We start from the raw sequence: 16,307 nt of genomic DNA, 5'->3' as shown, positions 1-16,307 counted from the left end.
AAGAATTGTGTTTTGTTCCTTTAAAGTTTGGGGCCTCTGAATCATTGCTACATAATGTGTCATGCCCTTTGCATTTTGTTTTGTTTTGTTTTGAAACCTAAAGGGAGCAAACATTCATTCGTTTGTTTGTTTGTTTATTTATTTATGGCTGTGTTGGGTCTTCGCTGCTGCGCGTGGGCTTTCTCTAGTTGTGGCGAGTGGGGGCTACTCTTCACTGCGGTGCAGGGGCTTCTCATTTGTGGTGGCTTCTCTTGTTGCGGAGCATGAGCTCTAGGCGCACGGGCTTCAGTAGTTGCAGCGCGCGGGCTCAGTAGTTGCGGAACACAGGCTCTAGGGCGCGCGGGCTTCAAAAGTTGTGGTGCACGGGCTTAGTTGCTCCGCGGCATGTGGGATCTTCCTGGATCAGGCATTGAACCTATGTCCCCTGCATTGGTAGGCAGATTCTTAACCATTGAGCCACCAAGGAAGTCGTGGCATTTTGTTTTGGATGAGAATCTTTGTTCAAATTTAAAACTAAGTAAATGTGCTCAGTATAGGACTTTCTCGGTGCCAGTGGTTAAGACTCCATGCTTCCACTGCAGGGGGCACAGGTTCAATCCCTGGTAGGGGAAGTTCCGTGTGCTGCACGGTGCAGCCAAAAAGAAAAAAAAAAAAGTGTGCTCAGTATGTAACTTTAATGTGCATATTTTGTGGTAGCTCATAGTAAGTTGTTCATATCTAATCATTTTTCAGATTTATAACTACCTCGACAAGTACGTTGTTGGCCAGTCATTTGCTAAGAAGGTGCTTTCAGTTGCTGTATACAATCATTATAAGAGAATATATAATAATATCCCAGCTAATGTGAGACAGCAAGCAGAAGTTGAGAAGCAGACATCATTAACTCCTAGAGGTTAGTGTTTTGATAATTGACCAAAATAGAGATTACTGTGCTTTAGAGGTAATCCTTATTTGGAACTCTTTGCTTTTGTCTTAAAATACTTTTAGTACACTACAGCATTTTTCAAAATACAGATCACTTCCCATTAGTGGTTCATGAAATCATCAGTACATTGCCAGCAGCATTTAAAAAAGAGTTAATAAATGTGAGTAGAAAATACCAGAGTATGTTAACAACTTAAGTATTATTTCTTAAAACTTTTGTTTTCAGTTATATGTACATGGGTTCTGGTATACAGATTGAGACATCATTTCTGAATTGTAGACTTGACCACAACTAGTTCCCCATGACTGGATCATTGCAGTGCTTGAGTTCTTCTCTTTTGGGTTCAGGATACAGAATTTCATTTGCCTAAGTCAGAGATATATGGAGATGATAAAGCTTACAGAACATTTTCAGCACTCTTTCCTTTTAGTCCCCAGCTACAGAGTGCAAGGTTCAGGGCAAATTTGTAAGTGATTCAAAGTATAATTCCTATTAATGGTAGATTTGAATGTACCAATATACTGTGTAATGTCAACTTACTGTGGACAATATTGTGTGTGATATTAATAGAATGATTTTATTTAAAAAACTATGAATAGAGTACAGTGTAAATATTTTAAGGGTTTTTTTTGTGTGTGTGTTTTTTTTTTTGGCCAGGGAGCTGTAATTTCTGACTCGTCCTACAGTGTATCATTTTACATTCTTTTAGTCATCATTTTACAATTTTAGGGAGTTCTGCTAAATACTTTTAGTATTAAATTACTTTTAGTAGCTACTAAATGTATGACTGATTGGCTTAATGAAGACACTTGTTCTGGTTGAACTTACTGCAAAATAGTCATGTAGTAGGATCAGTTACTTTTTTAGAAAGTATAACTCATAGTAACTATTGAAAGACTTGGAACCTTCATTTTTATAAGGTCCAAATTGCGTTGTTTAGTCATGGAGCAAAATGATTTTTTCTGACTCCTTCAGTTAACAAATTAATAGTTAAGCTCTTCTAGGTGTTGGAAAAGCAAATGGTTACATGGTATTTATAGTATGAGGGATTTAAACTCTTATTAAAGACCTAAATTATTACTACTCTTTTCTTAAAATAGATAGCAGCTTTGTATTTGACAAATGTGAATATTAGCAACTGGACAGCCATCATTAAGCATCTTTGGGTTTTTTTTTAATATAGAAAGGAGGTAGCATATAAATTCTTTGATAATATGAAAAGCTGAAAGGACGTTAATGAACATATTCTTTAAATATATTTGCAAGAGGGCAAGAAGTGGAATACTCCTTGTTTGTTCCCCTAAATTAAACAAATATATAATATTTTCACATTGCCATTTTCATCCTCTTTCTTAGAGTTAGAAATAAGAAGACGGGAGGATGAGTACAGATTTACAAGTAAGTGACCTCTCTTCAGGTCCTCCTCTGTAATCATTCTTCCTTTTGAGATTTACCTCAGTGAAGTTTGTCAGCAGTAGTAATGGTAGACATGTATTTGCTTGTGTATTACTAAGAAAGATATTGTATATTATCTAAGCCTGTTTGTTATACATGGTATATATAACTTAGGAACAGTTTCATAGCTAATTTGTATAGTTTGTAGATGTTGGGTTATTTTAGATACTTGATTTTATCTTTTCTGTTGTGATATTTCTTAAAGCATAATGTAGAGAAATAAAAAGTATATGCAGTTTTTCTCTAGATCTGCATATTAACAGAAGTTGTATTTTTAAAAATCTGTAGCTTGAATATTATATCCTTTTTTAAAAAAAATCATACAATTAGAGTTGGTCTGCCTGTAAGTGACAAATTTTAGGGGAGGCAGATTATCTTCCAGCTACTCTTTGCCAGAAACCACACTGTTTATTTTTTGGTGTTTATGAAACTTAGTGTAGACTTGCTAATTATACATAAGCACCAGTTCACTGTTGCGAGCCCTAGACTGCCCCTATAAGCATCAGATGGTCTGATGGAGGGTGTGGAAGGACCTGATACACCAAAGATAGTGGCCATTCTGATGTCTTGAACCCATTCTTTGGAGGTAGATATAGCTGCCATACAGAGGGAGAAGGTTCCAAAGTTATCATAAAAAGATTCATGTTGTCACAAAAGACAAAAAACAATAGATAAGCCAGTATGAACTTTTTTCACTTAAAAGTTTGATAATTTTACATTTGCCTTTGAACCAAACAGTATTATACGTCTACTATTTGAAGTGTACTATATATTCAGGATGAGCTATGAGAACATAACTAGTTTACCAATTCTGGCATGAGATTTATTAAATGTAATAAAATATGCTATCAATATATATTTGTAAATTTGGGCAGGTGGCTGATGAAGCTACTATGAATTATTAAAGAAAAGTCTATAGTGAGTATTTTGAGAAAATATATAGTGATTTTTTTTAAATGTATGTAGTGATTTAATATAATATAAATGTTAACAAGTAACAGTATTTAAGAACTTAGGCAAAATAATTTGTAATTACATATATTGATTGACTTGGAAATTAATATTTTGAGAGCTTATATAGAATTTACTTTCATGTATAGTTTAGTCTTCTCCTATGTGGGGCATTAGTTTTTAAAGTTAGGGCATTAGGCCAAAGTCATATATAATTAAAATATTCTCGGATGTTCCTTTGGAAATCACATATTAGAGACTAACATATGTCTTTTTAACATGTTAAGATTGATGCTTTTTTCCTCCATCATTGGAACATAAAGTTTTTCTGAAGTTAAGCATGAAATGAAATAGTTGTCTTGCATATAAGGGCTATGTTATACAAATACTTAAACACAAGGAAACGGTAATACTAATAGTAAATTCTTCCAAAGCACATATAAAACTATCTGCCAGGCACTGTTTTAAGTGTTTTACATGTATATACTCATTAATCTTCCCCAAACCTATGAGACAGAAACTGTTATTTTCACTACCATTTTACGTATAAGAAAATTGAAGCACAGAAATTTTAAGTAGTTTGCCTAGGGCCATATAGCTGATGAGCTGCACACAACTAACTATTCTAGCCTGCTTGCTCATAGTCCTTATTATAGAGAGCTGCCTATGTAGTGAGAGATATGCAAGAACAGAGACTTAACTGAAAGAACAAGAGAGTTATCTCAGGTTTACCCTGGGGCATATTTTCATAAATGGAATGACAAACATCATTTGTTCTGTACTATTTAAATTATTCGTTTTTTAAAAAAACTTAAATCGTAGAGTAAGTTAAATACATGTGTCATATGATTTCACTATAGTCAGTATGCTTCTGGTGATTTTGTTCAAATTACCTAAATCATCTTTTCCCCATTGGGCAGACCTACTTTTCAGCCAAGCACCTTCTTATATTGTCACAATTCCTAACTAGATTTTGCTGAAATTAAAAAAAAACTTTTCTTTTTTTTTTTTGTTTAGTAGGGACAACTATCTAACTGAACTAATATAGACTGCATTTTTTTTTGCCTAATGTGAATTGTACTGAGACATAGCATTGTGATTTATTCGCTGATCATTAACCGTCAAATGGAGCACAGTTTAATTAAATTCAAATGTTTATTGAATGCCTATTATTTTTGATGACTAGAATAACCCTTTACCAAAGGGTGTGACCCAAAGATAGTTTGAAAGTGACAGCCAGATAGAATAGGACTATAATAATTTGTCTGCTGAACATCTGTCTGTTGGTTTGATTAAAATAATAAAGCGGGCCTCCCTGGTGGCGCAGTGGTTGAGAGTCCGCCTGCCGATGCAGGGGATACGGGTTCGTGCCCCGGTCTGGGAGGATCCCATATGCCGCGGAGCGGCTGGGCCCGTGAGCCATGGCCGCTGAGCCTGCGCATCCAGAGCCTGTGCTCCGCAACGGGAGAGGCCACAACAGTGAGAGGCCCGCGTACCGCAAAAAAAAAAAAAATAAATAATAAAGCATTGGGGGCTTCCCTGCTGGCGCAGTGGTTGAGAGTCCACCTGCCGATGCAGGGGACACGGGATCGTGCCCCGGTCCGGGAAGATCCCACATGCCGCGGAGCAGCTGGGCCTGTGAGCCATGGCCACTGAGCCTCCGCATCTGGAGCCTGTGCTCCGCGATGGGAGAGGCCACAACAGTGAGGGGCCCGTGTAGCGCAAAAAAAAAAAAATAATAATAATAATAATAATAAAGCATTGGAAAATACTGATATTCTTAGAAACAACCTAAAAATAAATCCAGAAAATATAAACAAGTATGATATGAGCACAGATACCTTAAATGCTGAGAGCCACGAGCAATATGGATAGTTACAAATCTGGCTAATTGAAAAGAGTATTGGGATTCTTTCCTTCAGCCAAGAGAGAGTGAGAATAAGATTTTTTTAAAGGGATCCAGCTGATAAACTGTTAGTTCGCCAAAAATATGATTCCCATATAGTTAAGATTATGCCTCTAATAAACGAACTGCAGTGATCCAGTTGAGATCCTGTAAAATCAGGAATTCAGATAGGGCCAGGGATAATGAATCTTACCATAGTTGGTTTCTCTGGTAGACTCACAGGATCATTTTTAAATGTGGAAGAGACTGTTTAAAGGTCATATGTCTCAGTATTTTCACTAAGGAAGCAGGCCCAGTAAAGCTAAGTGACTTGCCATGCTCCTACAATAGAACCGAGACTAGAACCCAAGTTTCCTATTTCTCAGTTCAATGTTTTTCCCTTTCTCTACAGCCCGCTTACTTTCATTTGTACTGAAAAAAATAATATACCTTTGTTTATCTTTCAAAGTGCCTCCAAATCAATTGTGTTTTGTTCTTTTTTTATTATTTTTTATTGGCTGTGTTGGGTCTTTGTTGCTGCACGTGGGCTTTCTATAGTTGCGGCGAGCGGGGGCTACTCTTCGTTGTGGTGGGTGGGCTCCTCATTGTGATGGCTTCTCTTGTTGCGGAGCATGGGCTCTAGGCACGCAGGCTTCAGTAGTTGTGGCATGTGGGCTCAGTAGTTGTGGCTCGTGGGCTCTAGAACACAAGCTCAGTAGTTGTGGCTCACAGTCTTAGTTGCTCCATGGCATGTGGGATCTTCCCAGACCAGGGCTCAAACCCATGTCCCCTGCACTGGCAGGCGGATCCTTAACCACTGCGCCACCAGGGAAGCCCTTGTGTTTTGTTCTTAAACACAGGCATAGAAACACAAAGTGTACATATGACTTGCTCAAGATCATATAGCTATTTAGAGGCAAATAAAGGACCAAAGCTAAAGCTTTCTGACTCCTAGCACTGTTCTCCTATTATACTGCCTTCTTTTCAGTAAAAGTATATTCTTCATACAAGTTTATGTAAATAAGGAAGGTAAAAATAATCCATTTCCTTTGCTTAAGGCTCCCTGAATAATCATTGTGTACTGTACATTTGTCATTAGATAAGTTGAGGTTTTCTTGCTTTATAAGTAAGGCAAAATGTCAGAATATTTAAATTTTTTCTAAATAGGTAATTGGTTTTAGATGTAGGGTTTTTTTTGGCATTATTTCAAGTAAAATCAAATGAAGCTCTAATAATTCCTTTGGCATTTTTTCAGAGTTGCTTCAGATTGCTGGAATTAGTCCACATGGTAATGCTTTAGGAGCATCAATGCAGCAACAAGTAAACCAACAAATACCTCAGGAAAAACGAGGAGGTGAAGTATTGGATTCTTCCCATGATGACATAAAACTTGAAAAGAGTAATATTTTGCTGCTTGGACCAACTGGGTCAGGTAAATAACTTACTGAAAAATCACTACTCATTAAAAAAAAATAGAATATAAATGATTCTGTAACCCGTGTCTTATGACTGGGGGATTCTCACTCTTAAGAAGAAGATCTAAGGCCAATCTTATGGTAGTTATAAAGGACTTAGAACTGAATTTGAGGTGTTGGTATTGCCTTTAGGCCAGTCCCTAATATCTTAACAGGAATAATGAAAATAGCATACCATTATATCTGAGTAATAGTAGAGAAAAGATGTAACACTAATTTTTCTTATTATACATTCTTCATATTTAATTTGTTTTGCATTTTTGTAGAGAAATTGCATGACAACATTTTTAGTAAATTTTTAGTTACTGTTTCTATTTGTAGGTAAAACTCTTCTGGCACAAACCCTAGCTAAATGCCTTGATGTCCCTTTTGCTATCTGTGACTGTACGACTCTGACTCAGGCTGGATATGTAGGTGAAGATATTGAATCTGTGATTGCCAAACTGCTCCAAGATGCCAATTATAATGTAGAAAAAGCACAACAAGGTATGTTTCAGTGTAGTTTGTCCCCAGATATAGTCTGTTGGGGAAGCAGTCTAATAGCAAGAGAATATAATTTTTATTTTGAGTCAAGGAGTAAAATTCTATAATTATATAAAAGTAGCTATGTTAAAACATTTTCTAGCATACTAAGGGCCACAAAGTTTGCTTTGCCTTAATGTTATAATATGGCTACTAGGGTGAAAACAGGCTAAATGACTATTCCATTAGATCCTTAATACTATCATTGTTTTTCCTGTTCTGACTTTCCTCTATATACTCATAATGCTGGGGTGGGGTAAGGGAGGGGACAAGGACAAGTGCAGGAGAGTGCAAGATGTATATAGAAACAAATTAGGCTGTTGACTTAGGGGATGTCATAGATGCTGCATTCCTCTTTTCCCTATCTATCATCTGTCCTTGTTTACACGAAGAGCTTGACAGCTTCCTGTCCAAATTCCTTTAAGACAAGAATATAGATGGGAAAAAATAAGCTAAAATTTTGCTAATACCAGCCCTGTATCCACCTTCTGCTTTCACACTATGCCTCTATCTCAGCTTCTTAGAATAAAGAACCTGAAAACATTAGTGGGGTAGATAACTATTGTCATAGAGAATTGGTTATTATACCCAAGTGATATTCTATAGAATAAATTATAAAACGTTTGCACAAAATGATGAGTGGGAAAGCTAGCAGTGTATTTTTATAGTATTAAGCCATTGTATATGTTAAGTGTTAAAGATTAAATAACCTTGCTCTCTAGCTACTTAGTCGTTTAAAGCTGAGTTATCTTGTGTATATCTTTTTCATATTATAAATAAATAGAATCCTCCTTAAATTATAGGAATTGTCTTTCTGGATGAAGTAGATAAGATTGGCAGTGTGCCAGGCATTCATCAGTTACGGGATGTAGGTGGAGAAGGCGTTCAGCAAGTAAGCAGTTGAATATTTTGTTCAAGTCCACTAAAAGGAAGGGAATACATCAACCTCCCAAATATTGTACGTTTGGTTTCACATTCAATTAGATTCTGTTTTGTTTATTTCTCCCACTCCAAACTCCATATACCATTTAGTTCAGGTCCTAAGAGAAAGCTGTTGGCGATTTTAAATACCAAATTACCTTTGTTAGGAAATTAAAAATATTTTAAAGAAATAAATGAAATTTAATTTTTGTTGGTTTTATTACACAAAGGCCCAGTTAAACATTTCTAGAGGACTCTTGAAGAAAGTTCTGGTTCTAACTAGACATAAATGAACTATGTACATGTATCTTATTCTTTGCACTTAATTAGAAGATAAAATAGAGTTTTATGCCTTATAGAGTCATACTTAAAGTCATAATAATTTATTGGGCAACTTGACCTTTTACTGGTAACTAATTATGACATAAACTACAGGGTAAGGAAAATTGCTTTTGTTTTTTTGACCAAGACATAGACAGGTACAGTTACACTTATAAAATGTGCTGGATGATGTTTTTTATAAAGGCATCTCAATATATAGGTATTCTCAAAGTTTAACACTAGGAGTAGAATAGAATTTTAATTTGCATGAAAGACAAATCTTCAAATATTTTCAAATTTTGAATGTTCCCACCATGGTTGGATAACATCTTAGAGAGCCATAATTCTATCTTTATGTCAGAACTATGTCTTTACCATCAAAAACAACCTCTTGGGTTGACTGTTTCCTGAATGCATCAGGAGTCCTATAACTATTCCAAATAAATTTATGAATAATTAATGTGATAGTATATTAGATTTTCATGTTAGTTATCGAAATGTGGGAGTTTTCTTCAGTTATGCTCATTGACCATAACCACATGTTATTTTCCCCATTGAATCCCATTACCTAAAGTATAATAAATAATACGCTTATATGATGATGCCATAAATCATTTATTCTTTATTTAGGGCTTATTAAAACTACTAGAAGGCACAATAGTCAATGTTCCAGAAAAGAATTCCCGTAAGCTACGTGGAGAAACGGTACAAGTTGATACAACAAACATCCTGTTTGTTGCATCTGGTGCTTTCAATGGTTTGGATAGAATCATCAGCAGGAGAAAAAATGAAAAGGTAAGTTTTTCTGAGTGATTACTAGGAGAGAAAGCATTTGAAGTTAGAGGATGGACCCTCAGTTTCTAATCTCATATCTGCTGGCTGCCAGTTGTGGATTTTTACGAGTTAGGTTTTCTTGGAGTATACCAGAAATATATGCCTAGTTATTTTTAAAATTTCAGAGTAGTAGTTTGGAAGATTTCTAAATATCATCTATATATGGGCATTTTTAAAGTATAACTTGATGATTTCAATTTTATATTTCATCTAAGGAGTTTTTTATTATTTGAGGTAGCTGCTGTATCAATAAAAATTCTACTCATTTCTCTTGCCCAATTCACTGGAGCCCAATAAAGAGCTTGTCTCCATTGCTCCTGTCCATAGAGTCTTCATAGATCACTGCTGACATGCACAAATGGAGGAAAGCAGTTTGGAGGTTGGGGGAAGGGTTGTGATCCCACCTAGTTTTATAGATGTTTCTTAAACATTCTTATAAGCCTTGATTTTAACTGGAACTTATTCTTTTCATATCCTCAAAGTTCATGCCCAGTACCTATTTATTGATTGATTATGATAAAATGTAATGTCAGCATAGTGGCAAGAAGCCCAAAAACATGCCTGTTTTCCATGCTTTTGTGTTTTACATAATAGCCACAAATGATACCTTTTATATAATATATTCTACGTAAATGAATATATCATAGATCACCTCTTTGCTATATTGTTTGCTTTAAGTCTCCTTGGCCTTGCATGTTTAGTAGTTTACTTTAGTTTTTAGTTTAGTAGTAGTAGCTACTAATGTAATAGTTCAGTAGTAGTAAAAAAAATAAATAAAATAACGCTGCTAATAAATGGTTGCCTGTGTTAATTCCTTTGCATAGCCTAGATGAGAAACCTCTTGTACAGATACTAACTGAGCCAGGCAGTGCTGTTATTCCTCAATAAGGTTAGATTTTTATTTTTCATATTAGTTAATTTATGTTTTTCTTGCTTTTGAAATTCTGTATAAATTAGCCTAATAAATTAGAAGAAATTATTTCTTTGTGTGTGTGCCCTCATACACACGCATGCGTTTGAGAGAGACAGATGGGGGAGGGTGGGGAAGAGAGAGAGAGAACTTTATATTCAAAATTCTGTAACCAAAGGCAAGGACCATGTTCTTATATTTATTTATAATTCATACTTCCAAAAAGAATTTGAAGCTAGAAACATTTAGAAAAGAACAATTAAAAGTATTATTAGTAAAGAGATCAGAAACATGTAAAAGGAAGGTTTAGGTCATTTCAACTTAGTGGAAATTAAGTCACTCTGTTTAGCTTTGAACTTCTTAATGAAAAGTAGGGAGAAATCGTGAGCTAGTTTTTATTGCCTGAAAGAGGAGGGGTATGATGTCTTCATGAGAGACAAAGATTAAAAAAGAGTTTTTCACTTAGATTTTTTTTTTAATTTATTTTGGCTGTGCCAGGTCTTAGTTGCAGCATGCAGGATCTTCGTTGTGGCATGTTTAGTTGCGGCATGCAGGATCTTTAGTTGCAGCATGCGAACTCTTAGTTGTGGCATGCATGTGGGATCTAGTTCCCCAACCAGGGATTGAACCCGGGCCCCCTCCATTGGGAGCGTGGAGTCTCACCCACTGGACCACAAGGGAAGTCCCTGTCACATAGATTTTTAGGAAAAGAAGACAGAGACATAAGAGAGTCTGCAACGGTGATTTTATAGGGATTAAACACATCCATTTGGCTACTGTTTTTACCAAACCTCATTGAAAGCCAGGAGTACAATATAAATAATATACCTCTACCTCTTCCTAACCATATGAAACTGCTTGCAGTCTTAAGTTTTATTCCTATTGCCTTTTTTTTTTTTTTTTTTTTTTTTTGCGGTACGCGGGCCTCTCACTGCTGTGGCCTCTCCCGTTGCGGAGCACAGGCTCCGGACGCACAGCCTCCGGACACACAGGCTCAGCGGCCATGGCCCACGGGCCCAGCCGCTCCACGGCATGTGGGATCTTCCCAGACCGGGGCACGAACTTGTGTCCCCTGCATTGGCAGGCGGACTCTCAACCACTGCGCCACCAGGGAAGCCCTATTCCTATTGCCTTTGCTCATGTCCTCCCCACCTCAGTCCAGTTGGCAGATATGTGTTCATTTTTTTTTAACATAATAAACATTTATTTCTTGCTCAAACAAATCCAGAAGTGTATTGGGTCGTAATATGTGTTCATTCTTTAAGACTCAGTCTGTTAAATGACTAGGCAATTCCTCTGTGAAGACTTTCTTGGTCACCTCCTACCCTCCGTCCCCAGTATTTCCTCTTTTCTTTCTTTCCACTGCTGTAGTTTCCTGTACAGTTGTCCTTCATTGCACCTATGATGCTTTAATACCTTCATGTGTTCTCACTGTAAATAAGTTCCTTTAGGTTAGGATAAGGGCTGTCTTCAGGTCTGTATCCTCAGTGTTTTATAATAATGCTTAATGCTTAATAAATGTGTATCCATATATATAATAAATATGAGTATATATATTTATTACTATATATGCCTATATTGTATATATAATAAATGCTTAATATATGTTTAAATTATTGAATGAAAGGTATTTTGCTTTCTGATACACTAACTGTCCACATACACAGCTTAGAGTATCAGGAATGGATTTTTAACTTAGCTGTTTTCTCATATATCATGTACTTGTTCTTTTGACAAAAGTTGTATGACATATCAAAATTAAACTTCGGACAGTTGCCTGGAGTATCGTTCTTTTATATTGACTAAAGCAAGATCCATACACCTTAGATACACAACTTTTTGCAGCAAAGTTACCATTTTTGTTTGATGTCCTTACATGTTCTTTATAAAATCGAAATTATTCTAACTCATAGGATGTTCTAACTCATAGGATATTCTAACTCATAGTATGCAACCCCAAATCACGATTTTAATAGAATGCTTAGCAATGACTTAGGACACTTGTGGATAATTTTAAGTCTGCTTGTTCCATAGGCACTACTCCTGTTTACAGTATTACAAAACTGACTTTGGTTACAAAATAATTACTATCTCTGTTTCCACAGTTCTTGCACATTTTGGAAGCCACACTAGTCTAGAGGTCTCAGAAAAATCCTGCAACATCATTGTATGAGTTCTAAGGGACTTCCCTTCACAGTTCTTACTTACCTACTTTTACTAGAATTCATTCTTTGAGAGTTGGTTAGGTTCTCAATTCTGAAGGCAGATAGACCTGAGTTTGAATCCTGGCTTTTACCAGTAGCAGCAATGAGAGCTTTGGTCAAGGTACTTAACCTCTCTAAGCCTTTTTTCTTCATTGTAAAATATAAATGATAATACTTTCTTCTGTTTTGAAGAAGGCATGAGATATGCATGTAAAATGCTGAGCACGATGCAGCTTTATTCTGTTATTTGTAATACCTGTCTTTTCTTTGGCAGTATCTTGGATTTGGAACACCATCTAATCTGGGAAAAGGCAGAAGGGCTGCAGCTGCTGCAGACCTTGCCAATCGAAGTGGAGAATCAAATACTCACCAAGACATTGAAGAAAAAGATCGTTTATTACGTCATGTGGAAGCCAGAGATCTCATTGAATTTGGCATGATTCCTGAGTTTGTGGGACGGTTGCCTGTGGTAGTTCCTTTACATAGCCTAGATGAGAAAACACTTGTACAAATACTAACTGAGCCACGTAATGCTGTTATTCCTCAGTACCAGGCCTTATTCAGCATGGATAAGGTTAGATATTTATTTTTTATACTTACTTAATTTATGGGGTTTTTTTTTGCTATTGAAACTCTACATGTGTTAGCCTAACAAATTAAAAAGCAATACTTAAAAAAAAAAAAAAAAAGCAATACTTATCTGGAATACCAGCCTATTCCTCACTAAATATGGATCTAGGAATCAGGGAAGGCACGTTGTGTCATATTAGACACTTAGGAGTCGGCTTTATTTTTTTCTTAATTAAAATCGACATTGTAGCTTAAAGCCCAAGGATATATAGAGAGAGAAATTGTGCTAGCAGCCTACCACTAACCCCTCAAGCCAGGCACACAGGATTGTCTTTTCAGCCTTGATATTCTAAATGCTTTCATTGTGACATACTAGGTATACTTTTTTCTAAAGTTAGCTCTCACATCTACTTCTCTGCAGCCCAACACCTGGAGCCATATATCTAATCAGATAGCAAATGTTTGTGTTTTCTGAACCTAGTGTCTCAAAATATCAGTCTCCTTCCCTCCATTGCCACTGTCCCTACCTCAAGTCAATCTCCTTTATCATTCTTCACCTTGACCCATGCATTTACTTCCTAATTGGTCTCCCTGTCTAAAGTCTGTCTCTGACCACCACCACCAAAATATTATCATCTCCCACTTTACTTCCAGAGTGGATCTTTTTAAAATTATTGAACACAGTGTCCAACAAATAGATATTAAGTTCTTAATAAATACTTAATGAATAAACACAAATCTAATTATTTTACTTCCCTCCTTAAAAATCCTTCATTGGTCCCCTAGCCTTATTTAGATGCCCCCACTTTGATGCTCTCTTAGCACCATGTGCAAACACTATGCTGTAAATGCTCTTTTGCTAATTTGTCACCACCTAATACACTTAAGTTTCTTGAGGGCAAAGGTGGTGTCTGATTCATCACTCAGTTTCTAATATATAAACACAGGGGTTCAATAAATGTTGAATAAAGTCCTAGAAAATCCATGTTAATGTAGAAAACCTCTTCAAGGACTAAGGACAAACTTGTGATTCATGCTGATACCTTCCCATAGGTTAATTCATAGAAACAAGTGCTTTTTGAAGGCAAGGTTCTGAAGCACCATGAGAGATAATTACCTCACTTAAAATTTACATTTTCTGGATGTAGAAATTAATAAACAAAAGTTGTTTAATACCAAGATTTTATAAAATCTGATGTTCCAAAGTATTTTGATTTTGGGAGGGTATATTAACTTCTCAGTAAGTTTTGGAATTTGTGGTAATTTAGAGAGAATTGTCTGAAGTTTTACCTTTGTTCTATAGGATGAGAGGGTTAGTAACACTCTTTAAAATGAATATTTTCCAGAAATGAAGTTATAGTCTAAAAATGCTTTAGTCTGAAAGGGGATAGGGTCAGTCAAGACACAAAGATTCTGACCCTGTGTTTCTGAGTATTAGTGAATCAGTGTACTTAACTCTCTGGAACTTATTTCTTTACCAGTAAAGTCAGGGCATTAGTCTCTTTTTGTTCTAAAAAGACCAGTAATGGTGGTAGGTAGTAATAGTTAGTAGATCAAATACTGCATGGTTATATTAGGAAAATATCATCAAGTATTATCTGAGTTATTTCTTTTGAATATATTTGTAGTGTGAACTGAATGTTACTGAAGATGCTTTGAAAGCTATAGCCAGATTGGCACTAGAACGAAAAACAGGTGCACGAGGCCTCCGGTCCATAATGGTAAGTTGGCATAAATTTACAGAAACTAGATTATTTCTTGGTCTGAATTTTGAGAATATTAAACCTCGATGTTTTCCTCTGGAAATACATCCAGAAAATTGGTCTAATATTTTTTGTGATTTTTTTTTTTGGTCACAGTATATTATATTTTTCTTTTTTCTAAAAAGGAACTTCAAGGTGTTTGCAACAAAGGACATACAGTTAATATGATTAATGAAATAGAGGAAATCAGGATCATGGGAAGGAGAATTTCAGAAAACTCTACATAGGCCTTTTGACTTAAGCTCCAGAGTGCCTTCTCAGAATCATTGAAATCCTCATTGTTGTTTTTTGTTTGAAATTAAGTTGTAGATACTGTGGCATTTTACCCCTAAATTCTTCAGTATGTTATGAACTCACTATTTTTATTTTGTTACAAATCCTAGAGACCCAGCCTACTTTGAGTCACCACCCACCCTCTTCCTTAGAGTTCTCTCCCCTACTCTCCCAGGTCTGGCTGTACAGTGGGTTACTATTTCCCTGCATGCTCCCAAAGCAAGCACATATTCTGTTCTCTGAGGATTTCACTGCTAAATATTACTTCTCTCATCTCAGTAGGACTTTTTGATTAGAAGTACACATCCATCACAATTTGAGATTTTACTCTTTAATGAAGGCCTGGACTTCAGGTGTTGTGACAGATTTATAAGCATGTAAACTAGAAGAACAGGTGATATAGTTGACATTTTTAGAAAATTTGATGTACTCAACCAGTATTTTCCTTAAGATGGAATATAATCCAGCCCCTACTCATAGGCAAAACTAGTTTTCTTTAGTAAATAACTTTAGATCTACTGCAGCACTTAAGACGAATGCCTGTTTGAAGTCATAGCTTGGTAGAGATGATTTAGGATTAAATCATTTTCAAATTAAGGATTACTAGTTGACCTCCTTTGGTCATAGAGTATGTCAGGAATGCTTCTGAGTAACATCTGAATCACATACAAAATGAAGGTACAGTCTTTTTATATGTGCATGGTGACCTAAGTAGGCAGAACTACAGACAAAAAGCCTTCCCTTATAGAATGACTTCTCTCTGAATTTAGTTAGAAGCTGTTTTAATATGAAGAATATGAAAGCTTTTACATTGACTTTTCAACGTTCAGTTACTGGTGCATAACAGGGACTCCGTAATATTTGTTGAGTTGATGAATTCGATTGATAACCTATAGAATACAAGCATTTTATATGTAACCTCAGTTTTCCATGTAATTCATTACTTTTTTATCTCTTTAGGAAAAGCTGTTACTAGAACCAATGTTCGAAGTCCCTAATTCTGATATTGTATGTGTGGAGGTTGACAAAGAAGTAGTAGAAGGAAAGAAGGAACCAGGATACATCCGGTAAAGTGTATTGTCAAACTAAAACAGATTTAAAGCTTAAGATAGGCTCTTTATTGCTATGGTTTATTGGTCTGTCATAAAATTGTATAAAAATCCTTATAAATCATAAAGGAATCAGTTATCTGAAGTTTTCTGTAGAAAAATTTTCCAATTTTGGTTTATAAAATGATATTTTGAGTCTTGAAAATTGATCTTCAAAATTAGTCTCCACTTGGGACTTCCCTGGTGGTG

At 35.8% G+C, this 16,307-nt stretch overlaps 1 protein-coding gene across 2 annotated transcripts in view; it reads left to right on the top strand.

Annotated features, from left to right (window-relative positions):
* The window catches only part of CLPX (caseinolytic mitochondrial matrix peptidase chaperone subunit X), a gene marked incomplete at its 5' end in the record, with an annotated part of 36,103 nt that overhangs the window by 17,566 nt on the left and 2,230 nt on the right, over positions 1-16,307 (top strand). The window contains 9 exons of one of the 2 annotated variants that reach the window (XM_079700543.1): positions 733-892; positions 2,282-2,323; positions 6,472-6,648; positions 7,013-7,177; positions 8,017-8,105; positions 9,086-9,250; positions 12,678-12,977; positions 14,602-14,694; positions 15,970-16,076. In XM_079700543.1, the coding sequence (XP_079556669.1) occupies positions 733-892; positions 2,282-2,323; positions 6,472-6,648; positions 7,013-7,177; positions 8,017-8,105; positions 9,086-9,250; positions 12,678-12,977; positions 14,602-14,694; positions 15,970-16,076 (1,298 nt within the window). The remainder of the gene's footprint in view (positions 1-732; positions 893-2,281; positions 2,324-6,471; positions 6,649-7,012; positions 7,178-8,016; positions 8,106-9,085; positions 9,251-12,677; positions 12,978-14,601; positions 14,695-15,969; positions 16,077-16,307) is intronic. The other variant, XM_079700544.1, reaches the window with a different exon arrangement.

This window comes from Hyperoodon ampullatus (assembly GCF_949752795.1).
Source record: "Hyperoodon ampullatus genome assembly, chromosome: 3".
Classification (NCBI taxonomy): domain Eukaryota; kingdom Metazoa; phylum Chordata; class Mammalia; order Artiodactyla; family Ziphiidae; genus Hyperoodon; species Hyperoodon ampullatus.
Note: the sequence above shows the minus strand (reverse complement) of the source record. Positions and strands in the feature narration are given on the sequence as shown.